This window comes from Prinia subflava, chromosome 9 (genome assembly GCF_021018805.1).
Source record: "Prinia subflava isolate CZ2003 ecotype Zambia chromosome 9, Cam_Psub_1.2, whole genome shotgun sequence".
Classification (NCBI taxonomy): domain Eukaryota; kingdom Metazoa; phylum Chordata; class Aves; order Passeriformes; family Cisticolidae; genus Prinia; species Prinia subflava.
In genome coordinates, this window is record NC_086255.1 from 28,542,018 (window position 1) to 28,563,482 (window position 21,465).

The 21,465-nt window shown below is 41.0% G+C and overlaps 1 protein-coding gene across 15 annotated transcripts in view; it reads right to left on the bottom strand.

Moving 5' to 3' along the window:
• The window catches only part of ANK3 (ankyrin 3), a 347,448-nt gene that overhangs the window by 22,115 nt on the left and 303,868 nt on the right, over positions 1-21,465 (bottom strand). For 14 of the 15 annotated variants that reach the window (XM_063406078.1, XM_063406085.1, XM_063406077.1 and 11 more), the window contains 8 exons: positions 21,046-21,142; positions 19,677-19,905; positions 18,972-19,097; positions 17,697-17,819; positions 15,388-15,469; positions 3,745-3,819; positions 2,910-3,041; positions 1,748-1,891 (listed from right to left, as the gene is read on the bottom strand). In XM_063406078.1, coding sequence (XP_063262148.1) covers positions 1,748-1,891; positions 2,910-3,041; positions 3,745-3,819; positions 15,388-15,469; positions 17,697-17,819; positions 18,972-19,097; positions 19,677-19,905; positions 21,046-21,142 — 1,008 coding nt within the window. Of the gene's footprint in view, positions 1-1,747; positions 1,892-2,909; positions 3,042-3,744; positions 3,820-4,457; positions 12,144-15,387; positions 15,470-17,169; positions 17,197-17,696; positions 17,820-18,971; positions 19,098-19,676; positions 19,906-21,045; positions 21,143-21,465 lie in introns of all 15 variants that reach the window. The other variant, XM_063406091.1, reaches the window with a different exon arrangement.

Sequence of the window (21,465 nt, forward strand, 5' to 3'; positions counted from 1 at the left end):
GGGGAGGAGCATCAACAGGGCTTGGGGGTTTGTCTCCTGAACCAGCCGAGAGAAAGGCAAAGGTGGTCTGGTCTTGGTGAGGAAAGGAAGCTTGAGGAAGGTTCAGAGGAGAGGAGAGACACAAAGCAACTGCAGAGAAGCGCTTTTTTCATAAAAACATTGATGCTACCATCAAAAGGCTCAAGCAACATTTCAAGAGCAACTTTCTTAAAATGTCAACAGAAAACTATTTCTGTAGTGCAATGATTCAATGACCAGCAATGCTGCTCAATAATGGACATACACTGAGCTCATATGCTCTGAAGAAAATAAAAAAATTCTACTAAAATACAGAAAAAGCCAAAACATAATTGAACAAATTACAAAAACCGAAAGAAATGTTACTTACAAAAAAAATCTTATTTAAGGAGCTATTTATAAGTGAATAAAATCAAAGTAATAATCCAGTGCCTGTTATCTAACATTTGAAACAAGAAAAAGTCAACATTTAGCATCTTCAGTATACTGATAAATAATAAGCACTTCTATAGAAATTTTGTTTTACAAGGAGAATTTCAGTTTTGCTTTTAGTCCGACTGAAATTTAACCTGCACAGTTCTGCTTTCAGTTGATACAGCTTCCATGCAAAAAATATTACATAACTTTACCAATTAGCAGACTAAAAAAGATATTAATTTATGCACTAATAAAACATTTTCTTATTTTTCTACTGTTGTTGGAGAAATGGTCCAAGTGAAAATCATAAAGCAATCGATGTTCACAGGTCTCAAAGAGGCTTGGTAGCAAATTGCACATTGATTTATTCCATGTATTCCATGCAAATTCTATGCACTTTCTTCCCCCTCATTCTTCCTTTTTTTTTTTGCCTTGAAGATTTTTTACTACTATATATCTAGACAGGAAGCCAAAGAATACACATATTTCCAGGTAAATTGTCAAGCACTAAATACCAGGTACATAAAAAACAGACATGGGCAAAGGACAACTGTAGCAGGAGAAAAGCTTGGTCTTGTCACCTGACACTGAGGTGGGTGGGAACCAGTGTTTACTCAGGCACACATTCGTGGAACTCTGTGTTTATTTGAGATATTAATGTGCAACTAAATATCCCCATGAATGACTTGGATGCAGGATTGAAGGTGTAGTAAGGAAGTTTGCTGATGATATGAAATTGGGAGCAGCTCCAAGGCAGGGAGGGTTGGGCAATCACCAACCATGAACATTTACCAAAGACAAGTGCTGGGCTCTGCACCTGCCATGAGGCAACCCTGGCTGTGTGTGCAGGCTGGGGAGCAGCCCCGTGGAAAGAAAGGGACCTGGGGGCCCTGGAAGATGGGAGGTTGAACATGAGCCAGCAGGAAGCTATGCCAGGGGAGGTTTAGGCTGAATATTAGGAAGAGGTTTTTCACCCACAGGGTGGCCAGGCACTGGAACAGAGAAGTGGTCACAGCTCCAAGCCTGCCAGAGTTCAAGAAGTGTTTGGACAATGCTCCCAGGCACATGGTGTGATTCGTGGGGCTGTCCTGTGCAGGGCCAGGAGTTGGACTCGGTGATCTTCATAGGCCCCTTCCAGCTGAGGATATTCTATGATTCTATTGCATCATGATTTAGGAGAGGAAAACCTCTTTACACATTGAAAATTATTGTTCCTGTAGAACTTACAATCTGTCTTTAAAGCCTAGTTTATACAACATTTTGTATTACTGGACATCTCACTGAATTAAATATGACTACAGAATTCAATTACCATCAATGGGATCATGAAATACGTTATTTTCATCTGCAAAACTTCTGGTGCCTGAAATATTTCCATAATCAAATATTGGTCCTTCCAACAGGGTCACGATATCTATTCGATTAATTTTTGTCAATACAGAAGTTAAGGCATCAGCTGAAAAACAAAATAAATAAAACACATCAGAAAAAGGTTCAGCATTGCAGAACTGTGTGATCATTTTTCTCACTCACATTCACATCGCATTACTTACAAATTGCTGGCATGTCCCAGTGCCTTTGGTTCTAGCAAACCCCAGCATTTGTCTGAGCATTCAGCTGCCTACTTATTCAAGATACACATCTATTAAGAGTCTATACCTTCTCCAAATATAATTATATTACAACACAAAAGGCAGAAAGAATAAGGTCAGACAGCTCTTAAAGAACATATTTACTTACTACTGATACAAAATATGCTTTTACTGGAGCATAAAGGCAGTGTAAAAATCCTTTTACCATTCTGTTTGGAGGAACAACAGAATAGGCAGTCATGTAGGTAATAATGCATATAAGGCTATTCATGCAGTGCCTCATGAAATCTCATTTACAATAATCCTGTTGTGACAACACTGTAATACTGGAAATTACTTTTACAGTGAAAGAGATCAAAGGAGACTCAAATGATGTGTAGGAGTTTGTGGATCAGAGCAGGGTAACAAACACCATTGATGCCACAAAAAAAATCAACCCCTCTCTTTCAGTTTGAGCAATTCGAGTGAAATGTACAGATAAACCCACAATTATCAGCATAGAATCAGTGTCTCCATCACTCCTCACAGGAAGAAGTTCAGCCTTTTCCTATGAGCTGCAATACTGTGAGACTACCTGTATTTTCCAGGCAGTCATTTCCATGTTTCATGTTCCTTGCTATTGGAAACTTTTCCCTATTATTTTTTTTACTGGAGTTCAAGTTCATTACTTGCCCCATCAATCATGGATGTGGAGAACAGATAATTTCCTTCTGTGTATACAGTGAATAAATATGACATATTCCTGACTCCTGGTGAAAATATAACTGAAACTTCTTTTTGCATAGATGGTTTGTGAGGGACATTCATAATGTTTTCTTCAACTTGGCAACAGATGAAACGGGCTATAACTTATAAACAACAAAAGTAACGACTTGAACTTACTTGTAGCATTTTTCCCATCTCTGGTAACCCATTTTTTTAATAACATGAAGCTTTGAGCAATAAGAGAATTTGGGTTCTCTACTCGGATTTGATTTATTTCATCCACAGAAAAATTCAGTTCTCTTGCCAGTTCTATAAAGACAAGAAAAGCAAGCGAGAAAAGAAAACAAACCCAAAACCACAGAAAGCACAAATACCTCAACTGTCTTGTCAAGCTTAAAAATAATAACTTTCATAGGTCACAGAGACATCAACAAAACTGCCTGACACAAACTTTACAGGTAACAATGAACATGGCATTATATCCCCATACTTTAATTTCCTAAGACATCATTTTGAATTTCAATTATCTCTGGGAGCGATTATCACGCTTACATTCAGTGAGCCACTTAAACATGATGAAAAAGCCCTCCCTGGAGATTGCCTCATCACTGCTAATTTATAAACTCTGTTTATTTCCACTGATTGTTACTCCCCTGGGAGCACCCTGTGCAGCTCAGCACTGGTGCTGTCATCACCTGAGCCCCTGAGGACAGCAAACACCCTGGAGGCAGCCCTGAGCCCAGGCAGGCAGAGCCTCTCAGCTCCTCGGGAGAACGTCTTGAGAGAAAAGCCATTTAGCTATTTTCTCTGAGTTTCTCTTTGATTTATTGAAAAATCAAGGAATAATTTCCTATGAGGCATCTTTGCCCAGTAATACACTGCACGTTTTGGGAAGCTGGCCTGGCTGTGAATTTGGGAGAGCCTGATGCAGTCTTGCTGCACCTTTTGGTAAAAGAATACCTAAAAATGCAATAGCACAGACTGATTTCAATATTAAAGCAGAAAAGCTTACCTGTCCAGCTAAGTCCTAGGTGATCAGCTACAATTGCCATCCTTATATCTGTCCGTTCACATGGACTCTGTGGACCTGTGATTTACAATTTCTCAATTAAAAAGATTTTGCACAGAAAACCACAATACCGGATAATAGTTTATTATAAATAATAGCTTTAATTGACTAAGTTGACAGTGCTTATATTGTTCACTAGAATGGTTGTGTGACCTAATAGCCTACAAAACAAATTTTTTTCGCAGCTTTTAGATTTTCACCTGTGTAAAGCCAAAATGTAAAACTACATGATGTCGTGTAATGAAACCAAACATGCTGACAATCTAGCCGTTAGACTGTAGACAAGTTGTTCAATTACTGGTGAAAACCACCATGGCCAGATTATTGTCTATTTTCTCTACTTTGACAGAACAAATATACTGTCACAAAAGACATCTTTTGATTTCTGAGTTACATCAATTTCTGAGTTACATGAATGTCTTTGGCATGCTTCACTAGCTTTCTACAGTACAGAATTTGTTTGAAGGAAGAAAAAGGAGAATAAGACAGCACATACAGATGACAATGACAGAATGAAAACTACAGTTAAGTCACTCCACAGGCAATCACAACAGTTCATGCACTAGGATCAACAAGTTGAAAGTTTTACAAACTAGGCTTGATCTCCACGAGGTGAGCCATGAGAGCTCCAGAAACCTGACTGCCTTCATTCTCACCAGTCCTCTTACTCCTCCTCCTCTCACTGTCGGCCTTTTCAATCTTTGATTTTATAGATGCTGCCTCTGTTCTCATGTCTCTAGCAGACTTCGGTGTAATGGAAGGCTGGTAAACTTGAGTGGCTTCTGATAAGGATGTGTTCCTTGATGTACTGTCTTCTTCATCATCAGAGACCTCTGACTGCATCTTTTTCTCTTCATCAGAAAGACGATCCACAAGCTTTAATGTCTCACCACTAATTCCCTTAAAATATTCAATAGAATGTTTACATACCTCCCTAAGCTGGTTTTTCTTTACTTTAACTGTTGTCATGGTGACGGAGGTAGATCTTACCTTTACTGGTAATTTAGAAGGAAGTTGTTTTGGTTTTTCTTTCTCTACCTGCTCTTGTTTTGGCAGGGCTGGAGTTCTTCTAGCTAGATTACTCCTATGTGTGTTTTTTACAGGAATCCTAGACCTTGCTTCTAGACAGGGAGAAGAATTATTTTGTTTGGCTTTGTCAGGCTTACTAGCCTCTTTCGCTTTACTCCCTGTATTGCTTTGGAGATTATTTTGTGAAAAGACTTGTTTTACTGAGCTGGCCTTTACAGGAAGCTTTGATTTTCCTCTAGCTCCTACCAACTCTGTTGACTTTTGCTGCTCTCCGTGTGGTTTTTGCTTATCTCTTACTCTGTGTCCTTGTGTTGTCCCTGTACCTTTTCCTGAAGGGCTTTTCGCTTGATTAGCTTTCTGGAGGGAACATTTCGGTTCCAAATGTTCTTTTAGCACTACATTACAGGTAATATCATCTGTAGGGACAGCAGATGAATCCAAATTGTTGTTGTTATTAAAATTATCTTTTGGAAAATCAGTGTTTTCTGTTTGCCTACAGCTCGTCTGGCTAGAAGCTGAACTCGCAATCACTGCTACAGTTTCATTTTCTAATCCCTCACCACTTGGCATCACAGCTTCTATCTTATCTGTCACTTCGCCAGGGCCATCTTTCTTCAGAGTCATGGTGGAAGCAGAAATTCCCATTTTAATTGGTGTGCGCAATTTGGGATCAACCTTGGAAGCGTTTACTGCTGCCGATGATTTCTCCATTGAGTTACTACCAAGTGTTTGTTCCATGCAATCTCCACTGGCCTGGATGCCGGGCTTATTTTCAACTGCTGTTGTCTCTACTGGTCTCTCTACGTTTGTTTCTACAGTGCTGTCCCCTGCCTGTGGCTGTGTGATGGCAGTGACTGTACTTTTATCCCCTTCCCCCTTGTCCCCTGACTTCCCTTCAGAAGTATGCTCACCAATCTGAAAAAATTGGAGTCTTTCTTCAACAAAATCCCTCTTGCTCATGTCAATTGCACCACTGCGAGTCATCTCAAACATCTTCCCCTCATGAAATGGGAAGGGGTTGGGCTCGCTAGTTGGCGTACTCTCATCTGTTGGAGTTCTGGCTGGTGTTGTGTCAGGTGTTGTTGCTTGAGATCTGTCTTCCACTGCCAGACCAAAGGGCTTAGCCTCATCATCCCTTGACTTAGTCTCAAACACTTCATCGTCACCTCGGTTATTGGACCACGGGTCAAAATCTAGACTCTTGGTGGCCACAGTTTTGAAAGGTGTTGCAAATTCTTCGTCTACTTTGTAACTGAAATAGGAGTCAGGAAATACAGTCCTGTCAGGGTGTCTGCCTTCCAAAGAGAAAAACTGTGCCCCTGACTTCTTATCGCTCTTATCTCCAGCTTTGTCAGAAGATGGACCTTTTGAAGGTGTCTTGTCTTCTTCAGGGCCTACCTTGCCTTCCTCCTCAATGACTTCGAGCTTACTCTGGCTAAAGCAGCGATCAGTCTGCTTTAGAATGCCTTCTGTAGTCCATACGTCCTTTTTGGTTTCAACTGCCGGACCTGCAAGTTTAGAATCACTCTCAGTTAAACCATCATCTTCATCTTGCAAATCATAACCGTCCAGAGAGTCAATCTCTGTCGCATCGGTATCATGGGAGAATTCTGCAGTGGTTGCTATGGAACACTCTGTGACAGACTGGTCATTGTTACTCCCATTTGGCACTACATCATTCTGGGGTGAATCAAGCCCAGTGTCAAACTCATTGGGTTTCCCAGAAGTGGGATGTCCTAACTCTTTCTGTTTCTCAATCTTTTCAGGGGCTCTGGGTTTTGAGGTTTCTTTCTGGTCATCTTCCAGCTCTTTCAGTTTGAACGTGTACTTTTTAAGCGGAACGGGTTGATAGAGGGATTCATCGTCACTGGAGTCACTGACATCTGCTCCCGGTGGCACAGGAGAAGGTGGCTGTACTCTGATGACAGGTTCAGCCAGTTGGCACTTGTCATGTTCGTCTTGCAAGTTCACTTCAGTCATCTCCATTTCACTCTCAGTGGAATACTGAGGCTTCTTTTCAGACTCGCCTTGATCTGCATCCAGTGGTGGAGGAGGAGGGAATTCAATATAGGCAACTCTGTTACCTTTGGGTCTTTTGTTAGAGTCCTTATTCATAAGACTAGGTAATGTTTTGTCAACCTGTGGTTCCTCCACCTCTGCCTGTTTCACAGATGTTGACTTAGCCTCTGCTTCCTCCTCTGACTCCTCAGATACCTCGGGTATAGGGCTGGGCTTGCCTGGGATATAAGCTATTAGTGAGTCAGGTGTTTTAGATGTAAACTCGTAACTCACTTCCTCTGAACTCGGTGTTTCTGGTGTTAAAGGGCTTTTACCAGAGCTGTCTATAAAGGACACTTGTTCTAACGTGTCATCTTCTGGACTACCTTGTGGGGAAGGAGGTTGTTTCTGCTGTCTAGCTGTGTAAAATGTCCCCCTCGTCTCTTGTACTGTCTTACTTTCCTGACTGACAATTTTTTTAACACTTCCTTGTTGTACCTCTTTTTCATATTGCTTTCCTACTTGAACAAAACTGACATAAACAGGTAAGGTCTTAATTTCTTTTACTCCCTCAGTGCTTGCTAGCGGTGCAGCTGTATCACTGGCACCGGGGTCAACTACGTCACTAGAAGGAAATTCCTTTCCTGGGCTACATTCTAAAGAATCTGGTGATTTGCTAGGGGATAGCTCTGTTTCCTCAGCAGGAGGACTTAGACCTATTGAGCTCTGCTGCTTGGTAACTTTTCTGATTTCTGAATGCTTTATTTTTTCATCTTCCACATAATCAATCTGTCTTTCAACCTTCTCCTGAATCACAGCTGATTGGGATACTTTAGCTGAAAGTTCATAGACACCATCAAGCATGGCTCTCTTCTCCTCAACAATTCTGACTGGAATATGGGACACAGCAATTTCTTCTTTCCTTTTCGATATTTTATCAGCCACTTCACCATTACGTTCCCCCTCCCTGACAACAAATTCTCTGTACAAAACCCTTTTTGAGGGGGATTTTACAGTCACTTCCTTCACTTCTTCTGAATCAATTCCATTTGAGGCCACTTTGTGCTCTGTCACAGTGATAAATTCACTTTTTTTGTCAGCTTTAGATTCTGCATGATCAACATGGTTTTCTTTTACTGTATCTGGAACCAGCACATGTGAAAGCTTTTCCTTCTGTGCTTTATGGTTAGAAGTTCCAGGACTTTCCCATGTCCTATAGATTTTTTTGTCCCAGTGTCCCTTCGTTGTTGAGTCCGAGCCATACACCAGGTCTTTTGCCCGTGGTTCTGAAAAGCCTTCTGGCACGCCTTTCCTCACTTCCTCAGTTCTTTGTTTCTGTGTGTCTGAAGCATGGAAGTCCTCCACCGCTTTCCCTTTACCTGGGACAAGGGCTTCATGTATTTTCACCTCTTTCTGTAAAGCTGTGCTCCCATCAATGATCTCTATTTGCTTTGCGTGTTTCTCTCTCGAATAGGACTGATACACTGGTAACTTACTTTCTTGCAATTTTTTTACTGGAATTTTGGACTGACCATCCAGCCTTTTTTCTTCTTGAGTTACGTCCTTACTTCTGGGACTTATACCTTGCTCAAATTTAAGCCTAATGGAACTGAGCTTTGACTGCTTCAGCTGAAATCCAGCCTCAGGTACTCCAGTCTGCTGAGCACTTCCTTTGTGTTCCATAGATCGTTTAGAGTCCTCTGCAGGTTGCACATATATCCTTTTTTCAGGACTGCTGGGCAAACTGGATGCTCTTCTTTCATCCACCTTGGGAAAGCACTTCCCGTCATGTGCATACTGCTTCACCTTACTCCATTCATCCCCAGACGACGGCAATTCAGAGAGCAGAACTTTCTCAGGGCTGCTGCTGGCAGAGCTCTGGCTAGAATGTATTTCCTTGCCATTTTTTTTATGCTGCTTTTTCTCTGGAGACTGTAGCTCATCATTCAACTTCTCTGTTTTATCCCGAAAAAACTGGGATACTTCAGTCAGTTTTTCTTCTGCCTCTTTAACAGTCCTGTCCACCCTGTCTTCATATATCAACTTTTCTCTACCTCTGTCTAATCTGTCCTCAGTAAAGCGCATCCACATCGCATGTTTGTGACTACTAACATCTCCAGTGTAGTGTAACACTGTCACTTTATCATAATGATCCTCCTTAGACATTTTACCTACACCATTTTCAGATACATCTTTATAGATTTTGGAGAGAATCTCTTTTTTGGGGGCAGTAGCTACTTTTTCTCTGCATCGTTTATCAGTCCCCTGTAACTCTACGCTAAGGGGTAGAGCATGGTCAGTAACTGACTCCTCAGTATCAGAATGAGACACATCTAGCTTTTCTGAAAGAAGCATTTTCTCAGCAAACCTGTAAGACTCCCCTCTTAGTTCTGACAACTCATCATCATGGTATTCTATTGAGTGCTGACTCAAAAGCTTCAGTGTTTTGTAAGAGTCATCAGACATGAGTTGAGCAGAACTAGGGCGACTGTCTTCTTCCTGGGACACAGGAGTGTTAACTCTAGAGGATTCCAGATAAGAAGGAAGTGACTCTTCGGCCGTGAGCTCCTCTTCTTCTTGCTGACCTTGTTCCTCTGAACAAGGAAAAGCATCATGTTTTTCCAACTCTTTTAAGTTAATATCTCCCCGAGGTAAGTCTTTCTGATACACATACATTTCCTTTTCTGGATGCTTTTTTGTTTCTCTAATAATGACTTCAGTAGGTTCAGCCTGATTACCTTGTTCAATATGGACCTCTATTATTCGCTCCAGTTTGGGTTTCATTTTGCTGTCCTTCTCTGCATGTTGTGGTGAAGTTTCAGCAGACTTGCTAACATCGGACGTTACTGATGATTTATGTTCAAACAGACCTGCCAGTTCTTTGGAAGGGTCACGTCCAGACTGAAAGGCTTTCATTATGTCATGAACAGACATTGTTTCCTCAATTCTTTCTGAGGTACTTTCAGTGCACGGAGGTTTATGATAAACCATCCTAGTTGTTGTAGTGATATGAGTTTCTTCTTTTACTCGGACACCTTTACTGAGGACACACTTATGGTCGTCCTCTTCACTGCCACTGGCTTTCATTTGGAAAGCTTTAACCTTCTCTTTAATGGACCCGGAAGGTTTTTGCTCCAGCTCCATAAACGTAGGGGTAGGCTTTGAGGCCGGTAGTTCCTCTGCCTTCTGCTCTGGAATATCTTCCGATGATGGTTCGTAGCTGCGGATGACGTGAACTACCTCGGTTCTTGTTTCTGTAATGACGGGAGGGATGGGCACATCATGGAAAAGTGGTTTTGGCCCTGTGCTTTCAGCACTTTGTGGGGCAGAAGGTGTCTTTTCGCTCCTCGTTTCAAAGCCACTGTCAGACAAGGGACTTTTGTCTTGATCATGTTGAGAAAAGTCATCTGGAGACTCTAAAATAGTGTCTGTTCCAAAAAAGGAGTCTGCAATTTTACATAACTCCTTTTCCGATGTCGAAGGCCTCATGGAGGCTGGAGGCATTTTAAGTTTATGTTCCTGCAAAGCGATGGCTGGTTTTAAAATGCGCTTTTGTCTCTCTTCACCTTCTTTTTTCCCCTCTTCAAACTTGTACTTTATGTTTGTTAACGAACTGCTACCGATATCATTTGCTAAGTAATCAATAACTTTTGACAAGCTATAATCCTTTTCCGACATCGTCTTAGTTTTAATTTGGACCTTCTCTGGAACAGATATAGGAGGGCTTGTCAAAGCTTGCTGTCTCGCTTCATCAATCTCCTCTGCACTGAACTCTACCCAGTCATCCTCAGACAGGTGTCCTTGATCACTTTTGGATACTTTAGCCGACCCTTTACTTTCTAAACACACATCCTTTTTCAGAATCTCACTAACTTTTACTAAGTCCTCTTTTACTTTCTCAACAATTTTAAAGGGCTCTTCATCATCAATTCTACCCTCTTTTGGTATGTCAGGTTGGAACGGCTTGTCCTCCGCGACATCCGTCTGCAATATTGCAGTCATTCTTATCAGATCCTCTTTCATTTCAGCAACATCTTTCAGTATCTCCTGACTGGAGGATAAGGAAGATGGTGTGGACAATTTGAGAGCAGAGGGTGCTAAAAACAAGGATGACTTTATTGGAGATGAAGTTCGAGTAAAGGTAGGCTGCGTGCGAGCCTCTGTAGTCAATGTTTTAATAGGTGACAGTAACGCAGCGGCTGATTTTGTAAGTGAAGACGACTCTGGGAGCTTCTTTAATGCTGGTTCAGACAAAACATTGACTACAGAATATACCGGCACTGTTATTGTTGATGAAGTTACTGATGAGGTAGTTGCAGATATTGACCCAAGGGCTGTGTACAAAGCACCTGCAGGAGGAGTTCTCATTGACTGGAAAGCTGATGGTGCTGAAGACGCAAATGACCTGAGTGGAGAAAATGACATTGTTGTAGCTGTTGAAAACACTCTCTCAGCCGTGTCAGCAACTGCGTTAGCAGCACAAGTTGCAGAATGTGCAGCTGCAGAGATCTTGTCTTGAAAAACACCTGCAGCTTTGGATCCATTTATTAGGGTGGCAGATGATGGGTATTTCAGAGGTGACACAGACCCATTTAGCAATGGTACATCTGTGTGCCCAGCTACATGTTTTGCTGGCGACGAGAGAGACGAGGCCATCATGACTTTAGTGGATGAAACAGCATCAACTGCTGACTTAGCAGGTGACACCACTGACTTTAGAGGGGACGATAAAAGTGAAGATGCTGATGTGATGACCGATTTAAGCGGCAAGCTCGAAGAGTACATGTTAATGTTGGATTTGGGGGATGCTGGAGGCGTCATGGTTATGGATGATCTCTCCAAGAGAGATCCTGCTGTAGTCACTGGAGATGTCCGAGAGGGGAATGTGGTAGTGGAGGCCAGCCCTTTGAGACTGGCAGCTTCTGTGACTGCGGGAGCTCTGACGAAAGAGCCCGAAGTAACCTGCATGTTGTAGGGAGGCTGCGAGACCACAGTTTTTATTGGCGAGGAGATTGTCCGAAACGATCTAATCGGAGATGCTACATCACTAACAGATTTAACTGAAGATGTGGTAGAGGCTCCTAACGTGGATTTGATTGGAGAAGTAGAAGAAACAGACCATATTGATTTTAATGGGGAAGCTGTAGGAGTGTTAGAGGAAGAGCTTGATAAGGAAGTGAAGCCTGATTTGGTTTGCCCAGGCACTGTAATTGGAGCTGTTGTCCACGACTGATATGGCCGTGTTGAAAAGAATGGCTTGTATGAGTAAGTAGCAGGTAGGGATCTTGTTGCTCCTGCACTCCGTTCAACTGTTTCTTAAATTGTTAAATTAAAATCAAACATAAAAATCAACAAAAATGGTTGAAAAACAGAGAGACCAGAGAGGAAAATTGGTCAGTAAACGTTGTAATATTCCAAAAAGCAAGTACAATTGTTTGCATGAGTTGGGATGAAGGAGGCAAAAGAAGATTTTAAAAAAGGAAAGAAAAAAAATCAGGAACGAGCCGTATACTGATAACTGGTCCAAACCAAAAGGCAACATGAAATGAAAGACGGAAAGCACATAGCAACCAAATCTGCAAACAATGGAGAACAGAAAACACACAAAAGGAATCCATAAGGTAAAAATAAAGCCACATCAAAATTTCTTCTCTTACTTCCTATTGACTTTCTGATGTGCTACTTCTGAAATAGTCATATCAGCTTTATTTTGCCTGTTTAGGTATGTCTCTGCTTTGTGCAACTACAATTATCCGTTTAATAATTGCTATTGTTGTTCTGTTCAGATTTGAACCTATACAAAAAATAAACTTGCGTAAAATGACATTATGTAGCTAAAATCTTTTTTTAAACCACTTCAGAACTATTTCATGCAGAAACCAAAACTCCTTTAAGTGACAGGCAATTGATGTGCAAACTGTGAAGCAACTGGAATAAATTCAAATCTATATATTCCATGCACAATTCGGATATGCTTCACACTCACAAAGCCAATAAGAGCAAGAGCTTTTCTAAGTCAATATTAAAAAAAAAAAAAAAAAGAAAAGAAAGAAAGGAACATATGCATTTGTTTCTCATGCAATATTCCTTTTGTCTGGTAAAAGTTAAAGTAAAACTTTTCATGAAATGATTTTAAGAAGCATATGTCGCAAATGAAATATGGCAAGTATGATGTATGATAGTCGTGAGCAGGCAAAGCAACTGAATCAGTTTTTATTCATGCACAAATGTCATGTCAGAACGAGCACACAGATTAATACATTTTGTATGGTGTATTAAGCACAAATACGTAAACCTTACAAAACCATTTCACAAGAGGTCATTAAAAGAAGAGTACACTTTTTCTACAAGATGTAGTGTCTTGGTACCTTTTGAGGAGATTTCTTGTATCAGCTCAAAGACAGACCTGTTCAACTTTACAGTTCTCAAAAGGTAACATTAGAAAAGCAGTCAAAGAAAAGTAGATTATGAGATAAATTCCTGGCAAGGACAAACCTGTTAAATGTTAAATCATCCCCCAGAACTCTCAGCTTATTCGTAGGCATTTTGAACAGAATCATCATCAACCACATTTTGCGTCACAGGAGGCACTCATGTCAGAAAGTATTTCTGGGAATCCCATTACACAAACATATCCTCTGATACAGCAGTAACATTCAGAGAGTTGACATTGAAAGCAACTTTGAGGAAATTTTTTTCTTTAAAGTTGGAATTAGAAATGGAGCTAAAATATCCAATGAACTTGTTCAACATACCTTTCTCTGAAGTTACACTAACAATTTGTCAAACGTGCTCAATCTGTCTTATAGACAGTAACTCACAGTGAAAGAAGCTCAATAAGGCTAACACTAACCTGTTAAAGCACACACACTCCTATAAAATAGTGAATATTCAGTGCACCACAGGTCCATATCCTGCAAGGAGAAATGTGCTGGTCCTATACAAGTCAATCAAAGCCCAGAAGTCAGTGTGGATGGCTGGTGATACTTTGTGAGAACATTTATGTTGAAGAGAGCTTGAGTACTAGGCCTGACTGGCACAGACCAAATCAAGAAACACCCACTTTTCCTTACTACAACATTTTAAAGTGGAAACATACTTCTTTCTGTCCATCTGAAAAAAACCCCAAAATGTACTTAAGCAAATGAACTATTATGAAGATACTATGAATATTATTATTTATTATAAATATTGAATTAGCAATAGCTGCCAACATTCACCAAAAGTTCATACAGTCTTGAGTTCAAGAAACAAACCCCAAAATGATTCTGAAAAGACGTAATAACTTGTTCAGCAAGTCGGTCTGCCACAACGGACTGGTGAGGAAAGCAAACCCACAGGCTGCCCTCTTAACTTCTTTTCTGGCTGTCAAATCACAGATTCAGGGACATTTAAGATGCTGCTTCTGTGCTCCTTTTTGCAGTTGAAGAGCTAAAAAATCTGTCTGCCAATTTTTTGCAAATGAGACTTAATGGACCTTTGGTGAATAAGTAAGGCTTCTTTTTCCCCACAGTGAGGGCTGAAAGATTTATTGTGAGCGATATACACAGTCATCAACCTTCTTTCCAGCAATCTCATTTTCCCTCTCTCTCAGTTCCCATCAAGCCTGTGACAATACCTTAACAGTCCATCAAGATGTCTCAGCAGATCTGATAGCTTCTTCAGATGTTATATGCTTGGAGTCTTCCTCCCAGCCTGAGAAGTGTAACATATTCTGGAGCACAACTGATCCAAAGAAGCCACAGATCTTATAGGACAATTAAGCAGCAGCCATCCAGTGGGAATTCCCAAGACCTGATGAAGTTTGTCTATGGATTTTATGGAATTATATCAAAGGGTCTGTTGCAGGGTAGCAACTGAGAAGTCAAAAGGGGAAAAAAAAAAGAGAAGAAAAAGCCTGGAAATGGGGAACAATAGCAGTCGACCTCAGAGAGGAGAAGTGAGGAAGAAAAGCTAAGCCAAATACATTACTATATTTAACTGGGAAAGAAAGGAAAGCCACAGGTCTGGTCGAGGGGAACACATGTTTAAGAGGAAGCAATGTGTGGTGCCAGGGAATAAAAAGCATCTGCAGGGCACAGAGGAAAAAGGGAAGGGGAGGAGAAAGAAGAGGGAAAATATAAAATATGAGAGAGTCTATTTTGGCTAAGCATCTAAACATTTAAGTGCTTATCTGAGTGGCTTTCTGAATTTTTGTATAACATTCTGTTCTACAGCACCTTTCTCTAATGTTACCAAGGGGAGATGAAGAGACTCTTTTTGACAGCAATTTGCAATCCTCCTACTCTGGAACTACACGGCACTTTAAAAAACTATTATATTTTTACTTAACTAACACACCTAATTTGCCAGTCAGGATTCTTCAAGCTCTCACAACACAAGAGTTCACAGACCATCCAGGTGTTTTGTTTTAGACAGCTTTTTTTTTTCTTTTATCTTTCTTTTTCTTTTTTTTTTTTTCCTCCAGAGTGACACCAAATACAATGTTTATAGAAAAAATGTCTCTTCTTATGAGCAATCACATCTACATGGTTTAGTACTTTGGTAAGAGCAACTCACTCATTCCAGGCTCAGTCAGATAGCTGTAGCGCTTACGTAAAGCAAGGGAGACGAAGTTCTGGCGCCGGTCAGCTTTCTCCGTCTGCAACAAAACACAGCAGGATTTAGGGCCCTGGGAACCAGTGAGCCTGCCTGAACAGAGCAGGCCTCACACCTCAGCAGGACGGGCCGAGTTTGGCACACAACCCCACAGGGGAGAAGGGGTGCCTCCACTCAGCCTCAGGACGGCATGCTGACGGGAATTGGTGCGAGCAGGCAGGGCGCGGGCAGAGGCAGCCTGTGCTCCCTGTGCCGTGTGATGGGCTCAGGCACAGAAACCTGCTGGGAGTGACCCAGCAGCAAGCAGTGAAGGGACTGCCACCCCAAGAGTGAGCCCTCAGGTGCACTCCTCTGCTTGAGAGGTAGAAGGGCTCAGACAGCAGGAGCAGCTCATCATCCTGCCTTACAGCATCTCGATAGTGTCTTATTGCATTGACACTTAACAAAGTGCTTCACACTACTAGAAATGGTGTGATATTTGTTCATTCTCTGTGAAATAATCCGCCTTTGGCTGGAAACAGGAGGTCAACACAAAAGACTACAGGTACAGACAAAACATTCATAAGAGTGCGGCTCAGAGCGATCGAGTATTCCCCCCCAGGTTAGTTTGTCCCGAAAGCACACACACCACAATGTACAACTGGCTTTAAAGTGAATACATTAAGGACAAAAAAAGGCATGGGAGGGGTTTTTTTAATATGCACAAAATGCAAAGATGTGGATTAGAAAGCAGACTACTCTTGTTAACTAATAAATTGCCTCAAAAATTGCTGCGTTCAGTGGCATAGCTGCTGGTGTGGCACCTTAAATATTAATAGTCCTTCAGAGATAACTCACTTGAATATGTGGCTAAAAATACAGTTTGTTTAGAAAGAAAGCTATTATCATAGCTGTATAACAGCTCACTGGGAACATATTCTGTGGAGATAAAGTGATGTTTTTGCTATTATTATTTTTTAACACATAAGGAATGTTTGGGGTTGTATTGTTTGGGGTTTTTTTTTAGCTATTCTAACCAGCAGGTGACAACTGCTATTTATTTGCCACCAGGAAAAGAAAAGAAAATGCTGCTAGGTAAATTAAAAACATCTATGTAGTTTTTTTTAATAAGATGATCTCATCTCTAACTACCTCTAATGAGTAAAACCCACTCAATTTTCTGACAATCTAATGTTGCAGTTTCCATGAAACAGAGAATTGTTAAGCTGCAAATATCTGAGGTTTATTTGAAAATAGATTTCGACACAATATTTAGAAATTGCTCTAGGCTGGTTTAATTTTTTTGAAAGAATCCAGTTTATTTACAGAGGTAAGATATTAAAGACCACTACTGTTGTCTCAGCAGTATCTTTTTCCTTCTCAGAAATAAAAGTTACCATAGCAGTGTCAGTGTTACTCCAAGAGGTAAAATATTATCCACTAAACTCTTCTTGATTTTGCCAAAATTTGACTTGGTCTGATATTCATAAATGTCTCATTTTTCAGAAGAAAATTAGTTAAATTTGAGACTGCTTTTATTCAGTGCTTGGTTTAATTTCATAACTTATAATCATGGGGCTTTCCATATTTGTGCAGTTCTACTGTTTTACAACAGCCTATCAGATGTTGAGGATATGGTTACTTTTCTGTAGGTATCATTTCAACACCACCATTAAAAATAGTTGGTTTTTTTCTTTCTATAACATACTACTTTTCTTCACTAAATCTGAAGGAAATAAAAACAGAAGACAGTGTTTATATTACCTCATCATCTTGATCTGACTCTGTTTCCTTTTGGTCCCAAGATGCATTGCAGAGACAAGGAATATTATAATGGACAGCAGGGAAAAGAATATCAGGATATGAAAAGGACCAAATTGGGAGCACAAAATGCAAGCTGATTTATAAGGCAAAGCAAATCCAAAATGTCAATGCAAAAGAAAAAAAAAAATCTTACATCCAATGCAAATAAACACATGACATTACTGAAAGCATAAACCTATGACTTGCAGGCTGAAGCATGAGCTGTAAACAGAATTGTAAAAATTATAGGAACTTGACACCACAGTAACAAGAGACTTTAAAAGCGTTCTACATACAAGAAACCAATAAAACATACATTTTAAAAACCTTTATCATATTCCAAAGCATTCTCATTACTGACAGTTCACAGGGTTTCTTTATGACTAGCAGGAAATAAAAAAAAAAAAAAAAGAGAGACAAAAACTAAAGGAACAAAAACAAATCCAACCCAACCCTAGAGAAAAATGTTTACTTTTCCAAACAAATACCTTTTTGTGTGCTGGCAGAGTGATATTCAAGTTGCAAACAGCTGTTTGTGGCAGTCCTTTTGTAGTCTTTGGTTCTTTCAAAAATGATAATCGACCACAGGGTTCCTGGCTGGTGTCTCTTACCTAGAAATGAAATTTTGCTTCAGTGTAGCAATGTGTAGTAACTCAGAGTCCTAGAGGAGGTTTCTGGAATGGTTCTCAGAATTTCTTTCTACAAGGAGCTTTCTAGTATGTAAAGACTAACAATACCAAGCTGGAGCTCAGCCTGAGGTGCTGAAGGAGGAAATGTGTTACTGTGGAAGAGCTAGGTCAGCCTGGAGCTCCCCGCTGGCAAATGCACGCAAGACAAGGTGCTGGGTGAGTCCAGCCTGAGAGTTTCATACTGGGATATTACTGCCACGCACTGTCTGCTCACTTCATTTTGAAGGAGCTGGGGTTGCTTAGCCTGGAGAAGAGGAGGCTTAGAGGTGACCTTATTGCTCTCTACAACTTCCTGAAGGGAGGTTGCAGACAGGTGGGGGTCGGTCTCTTCCACCGGGCAGCAATGACAGAACAAGGGGACACAGTCTCAAGCTACGTCAGGGAAGGTACAGGTTAGAATTTAGGAAAAGATTTTTCACTGAAAGAATAATAAAGCACTGGAATTATCTTCCCAGGGAGGTGGTGGAGTCACCATCTCTGGATGTGTTTAAAAAAAGACTGGACATGGCACTTAGTGCTATAGTCTAGTTGAGGTGTTAAGGCATAGGTTGGACTTGATGATCTTAGAGGTCTCTTCCAACCTCATTATTCTGTGATTCTGTGATTTTATTCTGCCATCTTTTGCTCTTGTGTTCACCAAAATGCTTAACAACCTCTCCAGCAGGGCAGCTGTGGCAGGGCCAAGGAAAGTGAGCTCCCATTCATGGTCATTTGAGATGAACAGTCTGCACACACCTTCTGTGGGCTGCTCTGCAGTACAGTTTGTTATTGAATGCATCTCCTTTGCTTAATCCCTCAGAAACTGTGATCTCCTGGTAAATTAGTTGGGGCTCTAATCTGAGATATGGTTTTAGTGAAAGGTTGTGAATCCACACCATGGGTACTCTGTACCCACATCTGCCAGCAGCTCTTCTGTGGCTTCAAGCATAGCACCCTCTCCGTGCTATTCACATATTAAATATTTACACTTACATCCCAGGGGCAAGTTAGTTTTATAGGGCTAAAAGAAGGAAGAGGGAGTGTGGGAAGGGAGGAAAGCAGTAGGATCATTTATTTAGTTTGTTTTTCTTTTACCTTGATAGAGAATGGCAGTCTATTTTCTTTGAAAGCATAAAAGTTAAAAACAAGCTGCTGTCCTCCTTTAGTCAAAGGGGCCAGATTTCCATAGCAATCAACATAAATAGGTTTTCCTTCAAGAACCTAGCAAAGCAAGAAATAGAAGTCAATAAAACCTCTTTTAATAGTAGATTCATGCATATAAGGACCATTATTTCCCCCAAATAGCTCCTGAGTTTAACAGAAGTCCCCACTTGGTTACATTCAAAACAAATTAGACTATCACTATGCATTATGGCAAGGCAGTTATGAGTACAGGCAGTTTGGAAAACCACAAGCCACCTGAGTGACTTTTCTAAAGTAAGAGTGTGTCGTTTTCTTCAAGAGAGAATAGCTTAGTGACTGTGATTTCACCACAAGCCAGTCCTACTCATGACTGTGTGTCTGCAGGGCCAGTGAGAAGGATTCCCTCTGTCTGCAAAGCCCAGCCAGGGCAACTTGACAGCAGCGAGTGCAAACCCCCCTGCAGACTGCACTAGGACACCCATAATCCTCATGCTCCTCCAGTCTTGCCCTGGTTTGCTCTTATTTTGGGAAGTTTCATGACACGGCTGTGCTGTGAACCTTTAGTTAACAGGGCTTGTCGTGGCTTTTGCAGGAGCTGTTGCTACTCGGAAAACACACTGCCCACCTACAGGAGGAAGCCAGCTGTGAGGAATGTACCTCAATGTCTTTGCTTCTTGCAACTTCCTCAAAGTTCTCTTGTTGCTCCAAAGTTTTGTCCACTTTGTCGTCAGTCATGCAGAAGCAGCGCAAATTGGATTCCACGGGGTCATTCATTTTGGCAAATATCACAAACTTTGCCATGTAAGGAACGCATATCAATTCTCTATAAAGCTGCGTTGCCAGCCCAACAGTCTCTAGTACTTGGTGGCAGTCTGCAAGCCAAAATCTGAGTGGGAAAAAGTAAACCATTAAATCAACCTCTCATTGTGCTCCAACATTGCTTAAGCCTTAAAGAGAAATGATCCTGTATCCTTGGTCACTCCGCATGTGTACTGTCCTTGCAGAATTGCCAGAGCTGTAGTTTTCCTTCTACTCTCAGTACAGGTTTAACCATCCAGAAATGGGAATACCTGGCAAGGAAATGCTGACATACCTACCTGACCCTTTTCACACTGCTGTCTCATAAAACTATCTATCTGAAAGCTCATCTGAAGCCAAAGTGGGGAAATTTAATTTCTTGTGACCACATACAATGTGTATTGTAATGTGCTGCTGATGCTTTACTATACATTTGATTTGCTAAAACAAACACCTTTATAACACACAAAGGAAAATCACATCTCCCATTTAGGCTGAACCAAATATGCCTACAGGGAGGTTTCCCAGAGACAGGTGTAATACTGTTATTTTTCTCATCTAATGATTAAGAGTTTGAACACAAGTGTGATACAAATTAGAAATAATTTATACTCCTTGTCAGCTCTCCCACAATATTTCAGCCCTGATGTATTTGGTTTTCCAGGAATTCTCTCTATTTTCATAAAGGTTTTTATAGTTGCAATGTAATTTACTGAATGATAAACTCTCTACATGCTGTACCATGAATTTTCTCCATTAGGATATGTGATTTGTACAGATCCTGTTAAATGCCTCCAAGCAGCGCATAAGCCCATGAAGTCCATCAAGATTAATTTCAACTGATCATTTTTACAAACAATATTTTTGTGAGAGCAATTTAACATAATTTTCAGCTATAAAGCCCACAGCCAGAAATTAAACATCTTTAAATTTTGAAACAAACGTATTTTTATTAATCCCCCCACTTTTTTAGTGAATGGGATGAACATTTTAAGCTTTCCCTTTCTGCTGCCATTTACAGAAAAACCCAAGCCCTGTGTGTCACAGCAGCCTTCAGAGGCTGTGCCTGACAGGAGACCCTGTCACAGCCTTTGTGTGCAGCCCTGCATGTGTGGGACACTGATGGACAGTGACAAAGCAGCATCTGGGCCTGTGAAAGGCTTCCAGAAAGCCAAAACCTCCGGGGAAGCCCCTCCTGAGGTGCTGCTGGCAGGGTGTGTTCCCATACCTGGCAGAAACGTTGGTGGTGAAGGAGACGCAGTCGTTGGAGAAGGTGAGCGGAGTGGTGCCCGTGATGTCCTCCCACTGCGCAGGGGAAGTGCCTCCTGTGCAAACACACACAGGGACATTTCCTTTCAAACGCTAAGCACACACAGGCTGCATAAAATGTATCTCTATCTCCACACACAGAAAGAGAGCCTAGGCATTAATGCTCTCCAGCAACTGAGATCCATGTTATACACGGCATCACACAACAAAAAACCAGTGATGTAAGCAAAGGACATACCTACAAGTCAACAGCAACCCCCCCTCAATGTCAGCTAGGACAGAATTACTTCTGCAACCTAATTTACTGACAAGCATGTCTAATAACCAAGACTGGAACTCTTCATACTTGCTAAATATAGAATAACTGGTTGGGAGAGTT